Source organism: Carcharhinus amblyrhynchos, chromosome 9, assembly GCF_965287045.1.
Source record: "Carcharhinus amblyrhynchos chromosome 9, sCarAmb.v2.hapA, whole genome shotgun sequence".
Lineage (NCBI taxonomy): Eukaryota > Metazoa > Chordata > Chondrichthyes > Carcharhiniformes > Carcharhinidae > Carcharhinus > Carcharhinus amblyrhynchos.
The window spans coordinates 111,610,376-111,633,546 of record NC_137332.1 but is presented as its reverse complement, the minus strand read 5'-3'; the positions used below and the strand labels follow the sequence as shown (position 1 = coordinate 111,633,546).

General features: G+C 45.6%; 1 protein-coding gene across 1 annotated transcript; it reads right to left on the bottom strand.

Annotated features, from left to right (window-relative positions):
• Positions 1–1,728: 1,728 nt before the first annotated feature.
• LOC145348696 (zinc-binding protein A33-like) lies at positions 1,729–22,625 on the bottom strand. The gene is made up of 6 exons (XM_080196853.1): positions 21,911–22,625; positions 21,727–21,822; positions 21,400–21,633; positions 20,844–20,866; positions 19,474–19,589; positions 1,729–2,279 (listed from the first exon to the last, which is right to left on the bottom strand). Exons 1-6 carry the CDS (start codon positions 22,379–22,381, stop codon positions 1,729–1,731), a joined length of 1,491 nt encoding a protein of 496 aa, XP_080052979.1. The 5' UTR covers positions 22,382–22,625.
• Between the last annotated feature and the right edge of the window lie 546 nt (positions 22,626–23,171).

The following is a 23,171-nucleotide window of genomic DNA, read 5'->3' as shown; positions in this document are numbered from 1 at the left end:
ACATTGTCTCTTTCTGAACCCGGGGCTCCGGGTCCTTTCCCGGGCTCCCCTCCCCCGCTCGCGCTTCCCACCACGTGATGCTGTGCTGCGTCCAGCCCCTCCCCCTGCCCCCGCTGACGCTACCTGATCCTCCAATCAGAGCCGCGCTTCTTCCCGCGCTCTGACGTTGGGTAGGAGGTCAGCGCGTGGCCGCTCCTCGCGCTCTGGGCGGAGCTTTTCCTCCCGCGCGCCCGCTTTCCCCCCTCAGCCGCCCAGAGCCGCATCATGGGCGCTCATTCAACTCCTCCTTTCATATGGGGCCAACACTTTCTCATGGGATGGCTAGTTTCACTCCATTCCATGGCCTCTTAATAGTTTGCAAAGAGGCTGCCGTGAGATGCGGAGCCCAGTGCGTCTGGAGGAACTCGAACTGAACATCTCCCCCAGCCAGAGCAAAGAGCTGAATTCCAGAGGTGGAGTGAGAGTGACTGCCCTGAACATCATGGCAGCATTTCACCCAGTGTGGCATCAAGGAGCCCCAGCGAAACACAACTCAATGGCAATCGGGGGGAAACTCTCCACTGGTTACAGTCTGGATTATTACTGCAGGAACATCACCATCAAGCTGCTAAAGTCCCTGGTTCTGGAGACCCCAGTCAGGGGAACCATCCATCCAGCACCTATTCTGTGTCAACCCCCTTCTCATTGAAACTCTGGGGAACAGAGGCCGAGTGTATTTACTCTCATCTCACATGACAATCTTCAGTTCAAGTCAACTTTGAAAATGTGGATTTGATCCGATGTAAATGTCAGATCATATAAAAATCATAATGTGATCTCGCAATGGAAAGAGACCATTCGGCTCATCCTGCCTGTGAATCTTCGAAAACTGTCCCCACTTCTTGGGCCGTTTTCAATGGGGAATTCTTTCCTGCAGCACTAAGGTTCTGTCAGCAGGTGTCAGGGCTGCGCTTTGTAAGAATGAAAGATTTGAGTTCACACACACGGGATTTTCCAGCTCCAAAACCAGAAAATCACACCCAAGGTCAACGGACCTTTGAATGACTTTTGTCCACCCCCTCACCCCCACCCGCCAACGCCTCTACTTTCTCAGGAGGCAAAGGAAATTTGGCCTGTCCGCAGCAACTCTCAGTAATTTTGACAGCTGCACCTTAGAAAGCACCCTTTCCCATATATCACAGCTTGGTATGGTTCCTGCTCTGACCAAAACTGCAAGTAATTACAAAGGGTTGTGAACGTAGTCCAATCCATCATGCAAATCTCCCTCCTATCCATTGACTCTTCCCCCTGCCTCAGAAAAGCAGCCAGCAGAATTGAATTGTCCATTCCCCGGAAGCCCGCCTCCCTCGCTCAGAGTGACAGGAGCTCTGACCAATCGGCCTCTCCATTCCCCTGAATCCCGCCTCCCTCGCTCTGAGTGACAGGAGCTCCGGCCAATCGGCTTCTCCATTCCCCGGAATCCCGCCTCCCTCACTCAGTGACAGACACAAACAACATGTTGAGTTTCTGCTTCTTGGATTTAATGATGATCTGTGGAATCTTTGAGAAAAACTGTTTCTATTCCAGTGGTTCTCAGATTGATTTATTTGAAGAATCATTTCACAAATGTAATCATGGAGCCCCCAATGTAAATTATAATTCTATATAATAACCACAATATGAACAGGTTCCATCAGTTTACAGCTGGCAGGAGGCAGGGAGACGGTGTGAAATTATGGGATGGATCTGTTAGAGACCTTTAATCCCGCAGATTGTCAGCGGCGCCGAGTTTTTCCCGTCGAAATTCCATCCCGGGCTGAAGATGGGAAAGATTCTCTCACTGAAAGTGTGGGTGAAAGTGTGGAGATGGGACATGTTGTCCGCATTGTAAAATGACACCTGTCCACCCTCATAGTCCAGGGAAACCCCGATCTTCCGGGGATTCACACTCGGGGTGAGGGGGGTCACTGAGGGGGAGGTGAGGGCTGAATAAACACTTCCGAGACTCAGCCTCACCATCCACAATCCAAACTCAGGGCTCGGGGAGATAAACACTTTCCTCTTCACAGACTCTCGGGCCACTCCCAGATCCCACCATGTCTTCTCCCCAACCTCCACCTCCCAGTAATGTCTCCCTGATGTGAATCCCTCTGATCCCAGGACACAGAGACCGGAATCAAACCTCTCCGGGGTGTCAGGGAGCGGCTGCTCTTCATCTCTGAGTCTCACACTGGTCCGGTCCTCAGACAGGATGAGCCAGGGATTCGCTGTGTTCGGATCCAGAGTCAGAGAGGCTGGAGCTGGGGGAAAGTGAAAATAACACAGTCAGTGATTTAGAGAGATGGGGTAGGGGGGAGGGAGAGTGTGAGGAGACAGGAGGAGAGGAGAGAGGTTTGTGAGGGGTCAGGGAGAATGAGGGGGAGGAGAGAGTGGGAGCAGGAATGGGATGGCAACATGGAGCCGGAGGGAGGGGAGAGGAGGGGGAATAGACCAGAAAGGAGAGGCAGGGAAGAGCGGAGAGAAGACAGTGAGTGACAGAGAGATAGGGAGGGGGTATGAGAGGATAGGTGGAGGGGTGCAGTTGGGAAGAGAGAAAAGAGACAAGAATGAGAGGGACTGGAGGGAGCCGGAGTGTAAAGAGGGAGATTGAGAGTGGGATGTGGGAGATTCAGAGTGGGATGTTTTGAGTGTGGAAGCAGGAGAGAGAACGGCAGAGCAGATGACAGGGATTGGGATAGTGGGTGAGAAAGAAAGAGCAGAGTAGAGAGAGCATCTGGAAGGCAGATAGTGTGGGAGGAAGAAAGAAACAGACCCTTCCATGTAAAGGCAGGATGGGAAATAAAGCAGGAGGGGCAGGGAAGAATGTGAGACAGAGGGAAAGGGGAGAGAGTCTGAAGAGAAGAGAGTGAGGGGGAGAAGTATACCAGAATGATGAGGGAAGGGGATAGGAGGTGAGGTGGAGAGAGATTATGTGTCGATGGGGGAGAATAGGAAGGTGCTGAGAGAGAGTGGGTGAGGAGCAGGGTCAGGGAGCAGGAGGGACAAATGAGTGGCTGGCAGGGAGATGGGATGGTTGTGGGAAATGGGAGAGAGATTGCGGGACAGATTGATTTCCAAGTTAATTAGTGTCACAAGTAGGCTTACATTAACACTGTAATGAAGTTAGTGTGAAAATCCCGTAGTCACCACACTTCAGTGCCTGTTCGGGTACACTGAGGGAGAATTTAGCATCGCAAACCAGCATGTCTTTCGAACTGTGGAAGGAAACCCACTCAGACGTGAGGGAGAACGTGTAGATTCTGCACAGACGTGACCCAAACCAGGAATCGAAAGCGGCTCCCTGGCTCTTTGGGGCAGCAATGCGAACCACTGAGCCACCATGCCACACAAAGTAGGAAGAAGAGATGAATTAAAGAGGGAGAGACAAAGGAAGAATGGGAGGTGAGAGAGAGGAAGAAAGGGGAGGGAGAGAATGTAGGTGGAAAGAAGTTAGTGGGGAGAAGTGGGGAGTATGTGAGCAGAGGAGCGCATAAGTGACAGGGAGTGGAAGGAGAGAGAGATAGCAGGGTTGGGGAAGGAGAATTTGAGAGAGGGAAGACAGGCTGTGAGAAGAAGAGTGGGGGGGTGACGGTCAAAGTTGAGGAGAGACGGAGACGGAACAGAGGTAGAGGAGAGAACGCTGGAGACAGTGGGTGGGAGGTGATATCTCTGTGAAACATTGTGTAAATGTCACTGTATAGATTGTTCACAATCCGAGTCTGTAAGATATCACACAAAACCTCAATTCCAAGAACAAAAGAATTCGGAACAGGAGTAGGCCATTCGTCCCTCGAGCCTATTCTGAACAAGATCATGACTGATCTGATTGAATATTGTCAGTGATCCGGCCTCCACTGCTCACTGGGGTAGAGAATTCCAACACAAATGACCCTCTGATAGAAAACAAAATCTCATTTCTGTGTTAAATGGGAGATTGATAATTTTCAAAACGTGCATTATCCAAACGCCATCGCAAGGGAAACATCCACTCAGCATCAATCCTGTCGAGTCCCCTCAGTGCCTTCTAAGTTTCAATAAGATTACCTCTCATTCTCCAAAACTCCAATGGGTATCGGCCAAATCTGCTCAGGCTTTCATGATAATATAACTGCCTTCATCCCAGGAATCAGTCTCTAAATCAATGGTCATTTCTTATGTATATTAATAATTTGGATAAGGGAAGTGAATGTACTACTGCTAAATTTGAGATGACACAAAAATAGGTGGGAAGGCAAGTGCTGAGGATGACAGGGTCTACAGAGGGATAAAAAAATTAGGTGTGTGGGTGAAAGCTTGGCAGATGAAAAATAATGCAGGAAAATGTGAAGTTATGCAGATTGGTGGGAAGAATAAAGGAGCTGGATATTATTTAAATAGAGAAAGACTGCAGAAAGCTGCAGCACAGAGGGATTTGGGATCCTTGTGCATAAATCACAAAAAAGCTGGCATGCAAGCTCAGCAAGTGTTAGGGAAGACAAATGGAATATTGACCTTAATTGAAAAGGGAATGGAGTATGAAAATAGGGAGGACTTGCTAGAACTGTACAAGTGACTAGTTCGACCACACCTGGAATACTGTTTTCATCCCCTCAACTCCGAAAAGACGTGCCACCATTAAAAGCAGTCCAGAGAAAGTTAATTTGATTGATTCCAAATATGGCGGGATATTTTTATCAATCGAGGCGAGGTAGGTTGGGCCTGTACTCATTGGAGTTGAGAAGGAATGAGAGGTGACCTTATTGATACATATAGGATTCTCAGGGGGCTTGACAGCTTGGACACTGATAGTTTGTTTCCCCTTGTGGGAGAGTCCACGACCAAAGGGCATATTCTCAGAGCAAAGGCTTGTCCATTTAAGCCAGAGATGAGGAGGAATTTCTTCTCTCAGAGGTAGTGAATTCTTGGAACTCTTCACCGCAGAGAGGTGTAAAGACTGGAACATATCTTTGGGGCTGAGAGAGACAGATTTTTAATCAGTAATGGAATCGGGGTTATGGAAATAAGGTGGGAAGATGGAGTTGGAGGATTATCACATCAGACCAGTCCTGATCTCATTGAATGGCAGAGCAGACTCAATGAACCAAATGCCCTACCTCTGTCTTATGATCTCATGATCTTACGTAAGGAGATCAAAATACTGCACATTACTCCAAATGCAGCCTCACTAAGTCCCTGTATGCTTGCAGGCACATTTTTTAAAATTTAATTGTCCTTACAATAAACACTAACATTCCATTTATATTCCAAATTACTCGCTGTAAATGCAGACTAACGTTTTGTGATTTTTACACCAGGACATCCAGATACCTCTCTGCACTAGAGTTCTGAGTTTCTCAATGTGATATCAGACCAGACCCCAAATTTGTTACAATGTTGGATGAGGCTCCATATTTGGGTATGTTCAGAATCGGAACAATCAAAGTTTTTTTGGTGCACAGAGCAACTTTGAAATCCCAGTGACTGAAGAAGAGTACAAAGCCATGAGATTCAATAATGTGAAAGAAATGCAATAATTTTTGAGACAGCGTCTCAAAATGATTGGCAATGCTGCCTCACAGCTCCAGAGACATGGGTTCAATTCCAACCTTGGTTCACTGTCTGGGTTGAGGTTTGCACGTTCTCCCTGTGTCTGCATGGGTTTCCTCCGGGTGCTCCCGTTTCCTCCCCACATCAATGATGTGTGGATGAGGTGGATTGGCAATGTTAAATTGCCCCTTAATTTTTGTGTGTGAGTGTGTGCCCTGTGATGGATTGGTGTCCCGTTCTGAGTGCACCCTGCTTAACACCCAGTACCTGTCGGCATAGTCTCTGACTCTCCAGGACTCTGAATTAGAGTAAGTGGGGAAGTGAGGAATAATTTTTCTTTGAAAGGGTCAACAAGGCAAACAGTTAATACTATATATCTTATACATCAATAATGAACGAGGTAAGCATGAATTAAAAGGAAATCCTAATTACTCACTAAGAGGATAAAGCCATAAGATTCCATAATTTGAAAGAAACACAACGCACAGTGGTGCATTGGTCAGCTGCAACCTCACAGCTCCAGGCACTGGTCTCACACACACCTCAAACCTCATGTTAGATGACATGACCAAAGCAGAATACACTGACTTTCTCAAAAATCTGTCCAAACACCAATGATCACCATTCATTAAAAACCTTGCATAAATAATGGAGAATCAGGCGACTGGCATTAATGAGGAACAACAAGATGCTTTTATGCTTCAAAGAATAGTAGAAATAGAGAAATAAATGAGATTTGAAGCAGATAAATTTCCCCAGACCTGGTGATCTCTTTCTAAGATGCTGAAAGTAGTGACTGTAGAGAAAGTTGATGCATTGGTGGTTATCTTTCAAAAGTCTACAGACTCTGGAATTGTTCCTGCAGATTGGAAGGTGCAAAAGTAACTCTGATGTTTAAGAAAGAAGGGAGAGAGAATATGGAGAATGAAAAACTTGTTAGTCTGACATTAGTCCGAAGGAAAATGCTAGGATCTGTAACAAATGATGTAATAACTGAACACTGAGAAAATAATGGTGAATTTGGGCACAGTCGGGATTTCGGAAAAAGAATCAGTTTAACAAACTGCATAGGAACAGGCCCTTCGTCCTTCCAATCCTGCACCGACCACGCTGCCCAACTTAACTAAAACCCTCTACCCTTTTAGGGGCCATATCCCTCTGTTCCCTCCAGTTCATGTACTTGTCAAGACGCCCCTTAAAAGTCACTACGGTATCCACTTCCATGACCTCCCACGGCAACCCAGTTCCAGGGACCCACTCTCTGAGTAAAAAATTTGTGCAGATCAATTTCCATCTGCCATCTCTCCGCCCAAGTCTCCAACTGCTGTATCTCCAGATGGTCCTCATCACTATCCACTAATCCACCAACCTTTTCGTCATCCGCAATCTTACTAATCAATCCAGTTACATTTTCCACCAAATCATTTATATTTCTTACAAACAGCAAAGATCCCAGTACTGATCCCTAAGGATCACCACTTGTCACAGCCCTCCTTTCAGAAACACACCCTTTCATTCCTACGCTCTGTCTTCTTTGACTTTGTCCACTTTGCTAGTTCACCTCTGATCCCATGCAGCTTTAGCTTCTGCACCAGTCTGTCATGAGGGACCTTGTCAAAGCCTTCCTGAAGTCCATGTAGACAACATCCACTGCCCTACTCTCATCAGTCATCTTTGTCACTTCCTCGAAAAACTCGATCAAGTTTGTGAGACATGACCTCCACTTCACAAAACCATGTTGGCTCTCACTAATACGTCCACTTATTTCCAACTGGGAATATATCCTGTCTCGAAGAATCCTCTCCGATAATTTCCCTACTACTGAAGTAAGGCTCATCGGATTGGAATTACCTGGATTATTCTTGCTACCCTTCTTAAACGTAGGAACAACATTAGGTATTCTCCAATCCTCTGGGACCTTCTCTGTAGCTAGTGAGGATGCAAAGATTTCTCTCAAGGCCCCAGCAATTTCCTCCCTTGCCTCTCTCAGTATTCTGGGCTATATCCCATCAAGCCCTGGGGACATGGAGGGCATTAGATATGACGAGAGGTCACTGGAACAATGGAGGTTGAGGGGAGAATTGATAGATTATGAGCGGCATAGACAGAGTTGATATTCAGAAGCTTTCTCCCAAGGCGGAAGAGTCAATTACTAGTGAGCATAAGTTTAAGTTGCGAGGGACAAGGTTTATAGGACATGTACGAGGTAAGTTTTTTTAACAGAGGGTGATAGGTGTCTGGGACTCTCTGCTGAGAGAGGTGGAAGGAGATACGATAGTGGATTTTAAGGGGAATCTTGACAAATACATGAATAGGTGGGAATGGAGGGATATGGTTCCGAGAAGGGGAGGGGGTTTTAGTTCAGTTGGACAACATGGTCGATGCAGGCTTGGATGGCCAATGGGTGTGTTCCTGTGCTGTAATTTTCTTTGTTCTTTGATATGTTGACCTTCATCGTGAGAGGATTTGAGTATTGGAATGGGGATGTTTTGCTGCAATTATATAGCACATTCGTGAGGCCACACCTGGACTACTGTGTGCAGTTTTGACCTCCTTATCTGTGGAAGGATGTCCTTGCTATAGAGGGAATACAGCGAAGGATTACCAGGCTGATTTCTTGGGTGGCAGGTCTGTCACATGAGGAGAGACTAACTCGGTTAGGATTATAGTCACTGCAGTTTAGAAGGGTGAAAAGGGGATCTCACAGAAACTTTAAAATTCTAACAGAGTTCGACAGGATAGATTGGAAAAGAATGTTCCAAATCGTGGAGGAGTCTGGATCGAGGGGTCATAGTTTGAGGATAAGGGGCAAACCTTTTAGAACTGACGTGAGGACAAATTTCTTCACCCAGAGGATGGTGAATCTGTGGAATTCACAATAACTGAATGTAGTTGAGGCCAAAATGTCGTGTGATTTCGAAAAGAAATTAGATATAGTTCTTGGGGCTAATGGATCAAGGGATATGGGGAGAAGGGGGGATCAGGATATTGAATTTGATGATCCGCCATGATCAAAATAAAAAGCAGAACATGTTTGAAGGGCCAAATGGCCTACTCCTGCTTCCAGTTTCTATGTTAACGAGAGAACTATATGGAGTGGCAGTTATCTGTCAACCACCTCAAATCAGTTCGTCCATGAGTGTTAATCAGTGCAGCAGGAAGTAAAACTAGTCAGCGACTCAGCAGAGGGTCTATAAATAAGACACACCTTGCAAAATGCATGGCCAGCAATAGGTGCATGAGACAGGTGACTGCGCTGGACTGGGATGGAGACTGAGTGAGGGGCGAATCAGGTTCATGCGGGAATGAAATGCACAGGGGAAAGAAATGTGGTTATCACTGGAATTATTCTAAGTTAATTAAGTGAGTAATTTAATTAAATTTAAGTAGATAACATGAGGAATAATGCAAGACAGGTGTTATGTTGCAGTTGAGGAATGTGTGATTTTGGATGTCCAGGTAATCCATGACTAACACATCTACAGAAAGTGTAAGCAGCTGGAGGACTTCCAGATCAGAATTAGTGAGTTAGAGGCTGAACTGCAGACACTGCACAATGAAAGGGAATGGGAGAAATCCCTGGATAATTTGATCTGGAATGTGGTCACACCTCTTAGAATAGGGTCATCTGTTTTGGTCAGCAGTGAGTGACAGGAAGATGTGACCGAGAGTGAGACAAGTGAAGGGACTGAGCAGACAGTAGTGGAGGAGCCTCAGACTTTGGAGTTGTTGAAAAGATTTGAGATTCTTATAATCTGTGTGGATGAAAACAAAGGCTGAAAAGTGAGTGAGCAGTCTAACATAAGAACATAAGAACATAAGAAATAGGAGCAGAAGTTGGCCATCCAGCCCTTTCAGCCTGCCCCGCCATTCAATAAGATCATGGCTGATCTGTCGTGACTCAGTTCCACATTCCCGCCCTCTCCCCATAACCCATAATCCCCTCGCTTATCAAAAACCCAATAACCCACGTCTTAAAAATATTTAGCGAGGCAGCCTCCACCACTTCAACGGGCAGAGAATTCCATAGATTCACCACCCTTTGAGTGAAGAAGTTCCTCCTCAACTCCATTCTAAACCGCCCCCCCTTTATCTTGAGGCTGTGCCCTCTAGTCCTACTGTCCTTTCTGAGCGGGAAGAGTCTCTCCACCTCTATCCTATCCATCCCATTCATCATCTTGTATGTCTCAATGAGATCCCCCCTCATTCTTCTAAACTCTAACGAGTAGAAGCCTAGTTTATTCAGCCTCTCCTCATAGCTCACCCCCTCAACTCCGGTATCAGCCTAGTAAACCTCCTCTGCACTCCCTCCAAGGCCAAAATATCCTTGCGTAATTGCGGCGACCAAAACTGCACACAGTACTCCAGCTGCAGCCTCACCAATGCCCTATCCAGCTGCAGCAAGACCTCCCTACTTTTATATTCAATCCCCTTCACTATAAACGCCAGCATCCCATTAGCCTTCCTGACCACCTGCTGCACCTGCAGGCTGGGTTTTTGCGACTCATGCACAAGGACCCCCAGGTCCCTCTGCACCGTCGCATGCTGCAGTTTTTCGCCATGTAAGTAATAGTCCTTCCTACCATTATTCCTACCAAAGTGGACCACCTCGCACTTGCCAACATTAAATTCCATTTGCCAGTTCCTGGCCCATTCGACCAGCCTATCTAGATCCTTCTGCAGACTCTCCACACCCTCCGCGCAATTTGCCGTTCCACAAATCTTGGTGTCATCAGCAAATTTCGACACCCTACACTCGGTTCCCTCCTCCAGATCATCTATATAAATGGTAAATAGCTGAGGCCCCAGCACCGACCCCTGGGGCACTCCACTAGTCACCAACCACCAATCCGAATAGTACCCATTAACCCCCAGTCTCTGCCTCCTATTTGACAACCAATCCTCTATCCACGCTAACACCCGACCCCCAACTCCATGCCCCCTTACCTTCTGCAATAACCTCTTGTGAGGTACCTTGTCAAACGTCTTCTGAAAATCAAGAAAGACCACATCCACCGGCTCTCCTCTATCCACCACCCTAGACACTTCCTCATAGAACTCCAATGAATTTGTCAGACACGACTTCCCCTTAACGAAACCGTGCTGCGTCTGCTCTATCAAGCCATTCCCCTCAAGGTGCCTCGTTATTCCCTCCTTGATGACGGATTCTAACATTTTACCTACAACAGACATTAAACTAACCGGCCTATAATTCCCTGCCTTTTGCCTGCCACCCTTCTTGAACAACGGCGTAACATTAGCCGTTTTCCAATCTTCCGGCACTTCCCCAGAATCCAGCGACGTTTGGAAAATAACCACCAACCATGGCACTATGATACAGGAAGCCTATCAAGTGGGGGATAACAAACAGGAATGTGGTGGCAGTAGGGAACAATATAGTGTGGGACACAGATACTGATCTCTGCAGCAAAAGCAAGAGCCCAAACAACTCAGTTGCTTGATCGTACCAGAGTTCTGAGCTGGAGAGGAATTTTCACTGGAAGTGGGAGGATCCAGTTGGCATGGACTATTTAGGTACCAAAGACATAGACAGGACAAGCAAAGAAGATTGTCCTGGTCCACTCCACTAATGGTCTATCAGGGTGATATTGTGGGCTGGGTGGGGACACTGAGGTTGGAGGGAAGTGGTCACAGAAGCAGGGGTATTTGGGATGTCTGTAAAGGACATAGTCACCATGAGAAGCTCGTTACAAATTAAGGAGCAGAACCTCAAAGGGAATAATCTCTCGATCATTACCTGAGCTACATGTAAACTGGCAGAGGGAAAATGAGATGGCAAAGATGAATGTTCAAAGGCTGGTGTCTGGATCATGGGCATTGGCACGAGTATTGGGGATTGTGGGTGGTTTTGATTTGATTTATTATTGTCACATTTATGCTGTGAAAAATATTGTTTCTTGCAGGTTATACAGATGAGAAGTACTATTCACAGAGTACATATGAGAGGAGGAAAGTATAGGATGCCGCATATAGTGTTACTGTTACAGATGGGGTGAAGAGAAAGCCACCTTAATATATGATAACACCAATCAAAAGTCTGATGGCAGCAAGGAAGAAGCTGTTCTTGAGTTGGTTTGTACATATTCTCAGACTTTTCTTTTTCCCGACAGATACAAGAAGTTGGAAGAGAATATGTCCAGGGTGCACGGGGTACTTGATTATGCTGGCTGCTTTCCCTGAGGCAGCGGGATCTGTAGATGGAGTCAATGGATGGGGGGCTGGTTTGCATGATGAATTAGGCTACACTTTGTAGTTTGTTGCGGTCTTGGTCAAAGCAGGAGCCATATCAATGCTTTCTATGGCGCATCTGTAAAAGGTGGTGAGAGTCAAGGTGCTCATGCTAAATTTCCAAAGCCTCCTGAGAAAGTACAGGCACTGTTGATCTTTCTTAACTATAGTATTGGCATGGAGGGACCAGGACAGGTTATTAGTGATCTGAACACCTTGAAATCTGAAGCTCTTGACCATTTCCACTTCCTCCCTGTTCTTGTAGACAGGAGCATGTCCTCCAATACATTTCCTGAAGTTGATGACTCTCGTTCATCTTACGACATTGAGGGAAACTGTCGTCACACCATTTTACATAACATAAGAACATAAGAAATAGGAGCAGGAGTAGGCCATCTGGCCCTTCGAGCCTGCCCCGCCATTCAATAAGATCATGGCTGATCTGTCGTGGCTCAGTTCCACTTTCCCGCCCTCTCCCCATAACCCTTAATCCCCTCTCTTATCAAAAACCCATCAACCCGCTTCTTAAAAATATTTAGCGAGGCAGCCTCCACCACTTCAACGGGCAGAGAATTCCAGAGATTCACCACCCTTTGAGTGAAGAAGTTCCTCCTCAACTCCGTTCTAAACCGCCCCCCCTTTATCTTGAGGCTGTGCCCCCTAGTCCTACTGTCTTTTTTGAGCGGGAAGAGTCTCTCCACCTCTATCCTATCCATCCCATTCATCATCTTATACGTCTCAATGAGATCTCCCCTCATTCTTCTAAACTCTAACGAGTACAAGCCTAGTTTATTCAGCCTCTCCTCATAGCTCAACCCCCTCAACTCCAGTATCAGCCTAGTAAACCTCCTCTGCACTCCCTCTAAGGCCAAAATATCCTTGCGCAGGTGCGGCGCCCAAAACTGCACACAGTACTCCAGCTGCGGCCTCACCAATGCCCTATACAGCTGCAGCAAGACCTCCCTACTTTTATATTCAATCCCCCTCGCTATGAAGGCCAGCATCCCATTCGCCTTCCTGACCACCTGCTGCACCTGCAGGCTGGGTTTTTGCGACTCATGCACAAGGACCCCGAGGTCCCTCTGCACCGTCGCCTGCTGCAGTTTTTCGCCACGTAAGTAATAGTCCTTCCTACCATTCTTCCTACCAAAGTGGACCACCTCACACTTGCCAACATTAAATTCCATTTGCCATTTCCTGGCCCATTCGCCCAGCCTATCTAGATCCTTCTGCAGACTCTCCACACCCTCCGCACAATTTGCCTTTCCCCCAATCTTGGTGTCATCAGCAAATTTCGACACCCTACACTCGGTTCCCTCCTCCAGATCATCTATATAAATGGTAAATAGCTGAGGCCCCAGCACCGACCCCTGGGGCACCCCACTAGTCACCAACCGCCAATCCGAATAGCACCCATTGACCCCCACTCTCTGCCTCCTATTTGACAACCAATCCTCTATCCACGCTAACACCCTACCCCCAACTCCATGTCCTCTGACCTTCTGCAGTAACCTCTTGTGAGGTACCTTATCAAACGCCTTCTGAAAATCCAGAAAGACCACATCCACCGGCTCTCCTCTATCCACCGCCCTAGACACATCCTCATAGAACTCCAGTAAATTTGTCAGACACGACTTCCCTTTAATGAAACCGTGTTGCGTCTGCCCTATCAAGCAATTCCCTTCAAGATGCCTCGCAATTTCCTCCTTAATGACGGATTCTAACATTTTACCTACCACAGACGTTAAACTAACCGGCCTATAATTCCCCGCCTTTTGCCTGGCACCCTTCTTAAACAACGGCGTAACATTAGCCGTTTTCCAATCTTCCGGCACTTCCCCGGAATCCAGCGACGTCTGGAAAATAACCACCAAGGCATCCACTATCACCTCCGCCATTTCTTTCAGAACCCTCGGATGCATTCCATCCGGTCCTGGGGACTTGTCCACAATCAGCCCCTCCAGTCTGTCGCGCACCACCTCTCTAGTAACAGTAATGTCATTAAGACCCTCCAGTCCTACCACCTTTCCATCGCTAACACCCGGCAAATTATTCACGTCCTCCTCCGTGAAGACAGAAACAAAAAAGTTATTCAAGACCTTAGCCATATCCCCATCCCCTACCACTAGGTCCCCTTTTTCATCCTCTAAGGGACCAACGTTCACCCTAGCCAGCCTCTTCCTTTTTATATATCTATAAAAACTCTTGCTATCCTTTTTTATATTAAGCGCTAGCCCAGCTTCATAGCTTCTTCTACCCTCCTTTATCAACTTTTTTGTCAATCTTTGTTGACATTTAAACCTTTCCCATTTTGCCAGATTCTCTATCTCTTTCCTGTAGCCCATCTCATCATTGTTTGAGATTTGACCCACTATGGTTGTATCATCAGCAAATTTGAATATTGGGCAGGAGGGGAATTTGGCCACGTGGTCATAGGTGTTTGAGGAGTATCGTCAAGGACTGAAGAAATAGCCTTGTGGAGCACTGGAGTTGAGGATGATCACAGAGGAGATGTTGTTACCTATCCTTACTGATTGCGGTCTGTAGAAAAGAAATCTAGGATCCAGTTGCAAAGGGAGGAGCCAAGCCAAAGGCCAGGGAATTTCAAGATGAGTTTTGTCGGAATAATGGTGTTGAATGTTGAGCTGTCGTCAATAAATAGGAGTCTGACACAGGTGTCCTTGTTAACTAGGTGATCCAGGTTTGAGTGTCGGGTCGGGGAAATGGCGTCTGCTGTGGACCTTTTGCGGTGATAGGCCACCTGTCGTGGATCCAGTCAGTCTGGGAGGCTGGAATTGATTCGTGCCATGACTAACCTTTCAAAGTATTTCATAATGGTGGATGTTAGAACCACCGGACGGTAGTCAAGTTAAAGTTTATTTATTAGTCACAAGTAAGGCTTACATTAACACTGCAATGAAGTTACTGTGAAATTCCCCTAGTCGCCACAGTCTGGCCCCTGTTCAGGTCAATGCACCTAACCAGCACGTCTTTCAGAATGTGGGAGGAAACCGGAGCACCCGGAGGAAACCCAAGTTAGCACAGGGAGAACGTGCAAACTACACACAGACAGTGACCCAAGCTGGGAATCGAAACCAAGTCCCTGCTAACCACTGTGCTATCTTGCCACCTCACCCCCAACCCCCCCCCCGACCTTCCCCACCCCATGCTTCCTCATTGTTGGGACAGTCTACACCTGAGCTGCTAGTAAGAGTGTTCCAGGAAATTGCATAACACGGGAAGTATAAAGGGCTTCAAACTAAACTCAGAGGGTAAGCTACCTTGAATATATGTGGCAAATCCAGGGGGAGATTCAAGGCAAGAAACCATCAAAATAATATGGGAAATGGGGATCAGAGAATAACGGGAATGGACAAACAGGAAAAACCTACGAATACACCAAAAGTCAAGAGTAATTAGTACAAAGATAATAAAAATATGAAACTAAAGGCTCTGTATCTGAATGCCCACAACATTCATCATAAAGTTAACAAATTGATCACACATATTGAAGTAAATGAATATGATCTGATTCCAGAGACATTGCTCCAGGAGGAAAGGATAACATTTACTTACATTCAAGAAGAATAGAAAGCTTGGTAAAAGTGGAGTGGGAGCACTGTTTATCAAGGGCCTCATTGGTGCATTAGCTGGAGATGATCCTGGTTCAGGAGATTCAGACATAAAATCGGTTTGGAGATGAGGAATAGTAGGGGAAAGAAGTCAAAAGTGGGAGTCGTCAACAGTCCTTGCAACAGTAGCCACAATGTGGGTCACAGATAAAGAGACAGTAATAATCATGGGTGATTTTCATCTAAATATAAACCAGAAAAACCAGGCTGTAGTTGCCTGGATGGGGAGTTCACAGAATTCTTTCGAGGAAGTTTCTCATAGCAGAACGTTCTGGAATTAACCACAGAGTAGGTTATATTAGACTTGTCTTTATGTAATGTGACAGGAATAATTAGTGAATTCTGAGTGAAGGCAGCACTTGGTCACCGCAACTACAATATGATTGAATTTGAAATCCAGTTTGAAAGGGAAAAGAGAGGGTCTAAGTTCGGTATTTTAAACCAAAATAGGGGCGACTATCTGATCATGAAAGCTAAGCTAGTTGGAGTGAACTGGGTCCCCAGGCTTGGGGATATATCGACACAGAAGCAATGGCAGATATTTAAGATGATATTTCAGAATATTCAGAATAAATATATTCCTAATGTAAAGAAAATCCCCAATGGGAGGACCCACCATCTGTGGCTCACTGAAGAAGTTAAGGAAAGGTTCAAATTCATGGAAAAACATATAACTGAGCAAAGATGAATGGCAGGACAGATGATGGATGAGAATGTAAAGATTGGCAGAGATGAAACCCCCACAATAATGTAGCAGCAGCAAAATAGGTATCCAGTGTTCCCACACTAAACATAAGGAGAAGTCACATTGTCTGTACAAACTGGAGACATTTGATATAACTGGAGACTCAATACAATCTTGATCTTCCATTGGATGGTGATGCCCCACCCAGAGGAACAATCTATACAATTAGTCCCTGGTCTTAAAGGGACCACTGAAAACCTTAATAGAAATGATATAAGGAGTTATTTGCTCTGTTTCCTTTCTAATATTTATACCAGAAATGACAACATCAAAACAGAAGACTTCATCATCATCACAATGCTGTTCTGTGATCTTGCTTGGACATTGGTTTTCTCATTTTCTACATTCAAAGACTGACTGTTCCTCAAAATAATTCCACTGGTTCTCAAGTGTTTAGGCTCACACTGCAGGAATGAAGGGAACTTTTGATGATTTCTCTGTGACCAGGAGGTGAGTTATTTTCCTTACTCCTGCTTGCTGGAGGTAAAGGAAAGTGTTAAATTAAAAGTGGATGCATTTAGAGTAGCTAAGAGTAGTGGGCGAGAAGAGGATTGGGAGAGGTTTAAATGTCAACAAAGAATGACAAAGAAGTTGATAAAGAAGGGTAGGATAAACTCTGAAGCTGGGCTTGCGCTTAACATAAAAAAGGATCGTAAAAGTTTTTATAAATATATAAAAAGGAAGAGGCTGACTCGGGTGAATGTTGGACCCTTAGAGGATGAGAGGGGGGACTTAGTGGTAGGGGATGGGGAAATGGCTGAGGCCTTGAATAACTTCTTTGTTTCGGTCTTCACGGAGGAGGACGTGAATAATTTGCCAGGTGTTAGCGATGGAAAGATGGTAGGAGTGGAGGGCCTGAATGACATTATTGTTACTAGAGAGGCAGTGCTCGACAGACTGGAGGGACTGATTGTGGACAAGTCCCCAGGACCGGATGGAATGAATCCAAGGGTACTGAAAGAAATGACGGAGGTGATAGTGGATGCCTTGGTGATTATTTTCAACACGTCACTGGATTCCGGGGAAGTGCCGGAAGATTGGTAAACGGCTAATGTTACGCCATTGTTTAAGAAGGGTGGCAGGCAAAAGGCAGGGAATTGTAGGCTGGTTAGTTTAACGTCTGTTGTAGGTAAAATGTTAGAATTCGTGATCAAGGAGAAAATAGCGAGGCATCTTGAGGAGAATTGTTTGATAGAGCAGACACAGCACGGTTTCATTAAGGGGAAGTCGTGCCTGACAAATTTATTGGAGTTCTATGAGGATGTGTCCAGGGCGGTTGGTAGAGGAGAGCCAGTGGATGTGGCGTTTCTTGATTTTCAGAAGGCGTTTGATAAGGTGCCTCACAAGAGGTGATTACAGAAGGTCAGGGGGCATGGAGTTGGGGGTAGGGTGTTAGCGTGAATAGGGGATTGGCTGTCAAATAGGAGGCAGAGAGTAGGGGTCAATGGGTGCTATTCAGATTGGCGGTTGGTGACTAGTGGAGTGCCCCAGGGGCTGGTGCTGGGGCCTCAGCTATTTACCATTTATATAGATGATCTGGAGGAGGGAACCGAGTGTATGGTGTCGAAATTTGCTGATGACACCAAGATTGGTGGAACAGCAAATTGTGCGGAGGATGTGGAGAGTCTGCAGAAGGATCTAGATAGGCTGGGCGAATGGGCAAGGAACTGGCAAATAGAATTTAATGTTGGCAAGTGTGAAGTTGTCCACTTTGGTAGGAATAATGGCAGGAAGGACTATTACTTACATGGCGAAAAACTGCAGCATGTGACGGTGCAGAGGGACCTCGGGGTCCTTGTGCATGAGTCGCAAAAATCCAGCCTGCAGGTGCAGGGGGGGTCAGGAAGGCTAATGGGATGCTGGCCTTCATAGCGAGGGGGATTGAATATAAAAGTAGGGAGGTCTTGCTGCAACTGTACAGGGCAATTGTGAGGCCGCAGCTGGAGTACTGTGTGCAGTTTTGGTCGCCGCACTTACGCAAGGATATTTTGGCCTTGGAGGGAGTGCAGAGGAGGTTTACTAGGCTGATACCAGAGCTGAGGGGGTTGAACTATGAGGAGAGGCTGAATAAACTAGGCTTGTACTCGTTAGAGTTTAGAAGAATGAGGGGAGATCTCATTGACACATATAAGATGATGAATGGGATGGATAGGATAGAGGTGGAGAGGCTCTTCCCGCTCAGAAAGGACAGTAGGACTAGAGGGCACAGCCTCAAGATAAAGGGGGGGCGGTTTAGAATGGAGTTGAGGAGGAACTTGTTCACTGAAAGGGTGGTGAATCTCTAGAATTCTCTGCCCATTGAAGTGGTGGAGGCTGCCTCGCTCAATATATTTAAGACGCGGGTTGATAGATTTTTGATAGGTAAGGGGGTTAAGGGTTATGGGGAGAGGGCGGGGATGTGGAACTGAGACATGACAGATCAGCCATGATCTTATTGAATGGCGGGGCAGGCTCGAGGGGCTAGATGGCCTACTCCTGCTCCTATTTCTTATGTTCTTACGTTCTTTCTCTCTCACTCCTGCTGTGTATTCATGAGAATTTCTTGTCCCCTGTTCCCTCCTCAGGAACGACAGAACATTTTCCCACACTGCAAACCCGCGGGAAACTGGACAGAGATTTTGTTCTGAAGATCAGCCCTCAGAATGGATTGGGCCTCTGATCAAATTCATCGAGTGAGCGATGGGTTCACTGGTTCACTACCTCAATGGAGTCACTCAAAAGCTCAACCTCACTCAATCCAAACTGCCCTGTCATCCTCCCTATTCTAGATGTAAAGCTTTGATCTAGACTCTGTGACTGTGTGAAACCTGAGGACGTTTATAACCACCCTTTTATTCCAGACCTTAAACATTTCAATAAGATCACCACATTCCCTCCCTTATCCAGTGCAGACTCGCACTTTCTGCATCCATCCTCTTGATTCAGGTGTCGAATTCCACCAAACAGAATATCTGCCGTTTAACACCTGCTCTCTAATGTCTGTGTGTCTTCCTGATAAATGATGATAAAAAAATGTTTCCCACAATGACAGACGAGACCAGTCCAGTCTCCTGGAGCAATTCCATTTCATATCCTGAGATTGGTGCTCTATTCCTCTGGTTATACAGATCTCTTCACTGCTTTGACACACAGTGCTGATGGCTTCAGACACTTACCCAGAGGAACCTCAGAAAGAGAAATATAAGAATGGGGATACTGCAGGTATTAACAACTGGAAATGTGAGTATTTAAGATGGATCTTTGGAGTCCATTCAATATATTTACAACTGGATTGATAAGCAGGACAATTAATATGAGACTTACCGGGGTTAATGAAGTTGATCATTTCTCTCCATGCTCTGTACTGTAAAAGGTCTTTGTACTTTCTGATAGGCAGGGCGGCAGCAGATACTGAGAGTTTGATATACTCCTCACTAATCCTGTAAATGGTAAAAATGATGCTATGAATTTGTATTTGTGAGAAGAATTTAGTACTTATTTAAGAACATAAGAACATAAGAAATAGGAGCAGGAGTAGGCCATCTAGCCCTTCGAGCCTGCCCCGCCATTCAATAAGATCATGGCTGATCTGTCGTGGCTCAATTCCACCTTCCCGCCCTCTCCCCATAACCTTTATTCCCCTCTCAAGTTTACAGCATTTTTGATGACAGAGAAAATGTACAAAGTGAAATGTTAATCTTGTTTCTCTAAATGAGAAAGAAAAGCTTTTAAATTCAAGGGCAGAGAATGGAAACGGCCATGTCTTGAAAAAGGTTCAAAACCTGATAACAGACATCACAGACTGCAGGAAGTGATGAATATTTAGCCTGTCCACTTGCTGTATGATAAACAAAGTTTGTAGAACAAAGACAAAGGCTGAAAACATCCCAAAGCTGAATATCCAATTCTGCAATCCCTTGGCTCACAACCTCCCAGAATGCTGCTCTTCTCTACTCCCGACACCTTGAACATCTCTGATTTCAGTCACTCCCCCAATGGGAGCTGGACCTTCAGCTGTGGAGGTCCTGAACTCAGGAATTCTCTCCCTGATCCTCTCAACCTTTCTTTCTTTTTTCTTCCTTGAGGACGCTCTCTGAAATTTACCTCGATCATCCAAATTAATATGTCCTTATTTGGCTCTGTGTCAATTTACTTTATCATGCTCCTGTGAAACTCCTTGCAATATTAATTTCCAATAAAAGTTCTATATGAATACAAGTGTTGTGTTGTTAAGGACGCAGAGCCAATTTTTATTTAGTATAAACTTAGAATCCATTCTCCCTTTAAACTGAGACTTTCCCGGGTTGGTCAGGCTCCATGCAGGGACATGGGTGACCCATTCTTTGGAAACATGGACCGCGCGGTTCTCTCAGGTTCAGTGGGAAGGTCACAGACACTAATAGCCAACATCGGGCAAGCGATCACTTCCGGCCTGTTGTATTATTTACACTTCCCTGTTATTTATTACAATGTTGGAGAACAGTTATGTAAAATCACTGTAATGAGGTGAGTTATCATAAAGTTCTCGTCAGTGTGTATACGCGGAGCTTATGATTTCCTGCAGTGTGTGATGTCTTGGTAACTAATGACCGAACATTTAAAGTTATGACAACAACCAATAAATAAATACAAAATAACACTTCACTAAGTTTATTTTACCAAACTGCAGAGTTTCAGTAAAGAACATGTCCTACCTTCTCTCCCGACAAACTTCCTCCTGAAAGAAATGAATCAGGAACAGTGAGGGTGACAGTAACAGATTTCAGGAGCAGTTCGACAGGCTGGTGAAATGAGCAGACTCAGAGCAGATGTGATTTCACACGAAATGTAAAGTGATGCATTTTGGAAGGAAGATTGTGGAGAGTCAAATGAACTGGAATTGAACATCAGTCCCGCTCACAGACACAGTGAATCTCACACACCGTACCGGACACACCCACACACTCACAACATGGAACTGGAACCGGATTACAATGGGAGTTCCAGGAGTAATTGAAACTCGGGAAACACGAAAATAATCACAAACCAACAGTGAAAATCTAGAAAACTTATTACAGGTATTCCCGGGAATCTTATTCAGCGTGGGAGACATTAGTTCAGAGTCACAGCAGAATTTCCACGGAATAGACAGAAATTTGTTGAATTCGGTTACTGTTTTTCAGTAAATTTTATACAAATTTCACCATTACCATCAGTTATTTAGTGACTGTGTGAAGTTTCCCTGAACTGAGACACAGTATATTCCCTCACCTTCAGAAATATCAGCTGGTCTTTTTGCTCCATCTGTTTCCGCAACTTGGAGAGTTTCTCCTCAATAGAATTTAAATTCTCCTGAATCTCTCGAAGGTTTCTCTCCATCGGTTCTAGACTCCTCTCCTCTTCTTTCCTGAGATCTCTGAGTAAACGCTGCTCTTTCTCAGTGAGAATCTGATACATTTTAGTGAACTCGGATGTGATGTGGGTCCGCAGGCTGCTCGACTGTTCCTACCCAATGAAATGTGAGACATAATTAATGTCCCGCGATAAAGGGAACAAAACTAACTGAGATCCCAGAAAATCAGCACAGGGACATCTTACCCTAACTTCAGAAATCTTTCCTTTCTGTTTCTCTTCCATTTCTAGAACCGCCAATTTCTTCTCTGTGAGAGTAACTAAAGAAGATTTGAGCTGATCCTGGGATTGGGAGAGAAAATCACAGAATGAAAGTGCTGGATGTTGAAAATGTGACAAAACTGTCAGGTAAATAATATTCCCCTTTTACCTTGTAGATTTCAACAGCTTCATCGGTGGGCAGGAAGCGGTGCTCTCTGTGATCCCGCGAATCTCTACAAATCAGACAGATCAATTTCTTGTCAGTTTCACAAAACAGCTTCAGTTCTTCCTGATGTTTCTCACAGTGAAGTTTACTTTTCTTCTCTTTCGGACTCTGCTTTAATTGTCGAGCTTTCTCGGCCAGATTCGCTAAGGCCCGATTTACCCTGAGGGTTCTTTCCGGAAACTCCTGTCTACATTCCGGGCAGGAGTTTATCTCCTTCATTTCCCAACACTGGGTGATACAGGAGCGGCAGAAGTTGTGGTCACATTCCAGCATTACCGCATCAGTGAAGAAATCGAGACAAATGGGACAAATTGTCTCCTCGGTCCAGCTCTCTGCTTGTTGTCTGGAAGCCATGCTCACACTCAGCACTTCCTGATTCAAACCGCTTTTACTTTCGGTGTTACTGCCGCACATCCTCAGTTCAGCTATTTACTGATAAAGTTCACTGCAGCACTCAGGGAATTATTATTACAGAGTGGGCCATGTCCTCGCCACTTTCACACTGGAGATAACAACTGGCGCGGTCTCAAGGATAACGGAGGGAAATCATTGAACTCAGTCGGGGGCAGGTTGGGCTCCCGGGGATGTTGACAGTGGAAAGAGAGAGAGAGAGATGGAGAGATAGAATGGGGAGAAGAGGTGGAGATGGGAGGGATCGAGATTCCATTACATTTCTCTTCAGTCTGAACCCAGTGCCGATTAAAACCATTCTGGTGAAACTCGGTGTGAGATCCAGATCCAGAAATTGAATTGTGTTCATGGCTGCAGTCGCTCACATTAAAACATCAAGTACTATAAATGTCAAGGGGGCATTTTACATAGCAGGTATCGGGACGATATTTAGAGGGTTTCATCTGTGAAGTTTGGTTTATTTTCTAGAAAGAGAAACTTACAGTTTTATAAATGTTTATGAATCCCTCCCGGGGACCCTGACCCAGAGAAACATCAACTGATGACGGAGCGAAAACAGAAAATGCTGGAAAATCTCAGCAGGTCTGACAGCATCTGTGGAGAGGGAACAGAGCTGACGTTTCCAGTCTGGATGTCTCTTCGTCAGGTTCCAGCATCCGCAGTAACTTGCTTTTAACTGATGAGGGAACATTTGAAGTGGAATCTCTCCTCCAATATTGGGCGGAGTTTCTTCACACAGAGTGGGGAGAATGTGGAACTCGCTGTCACATGGAGTGGGTGAAGGAGATAGAGT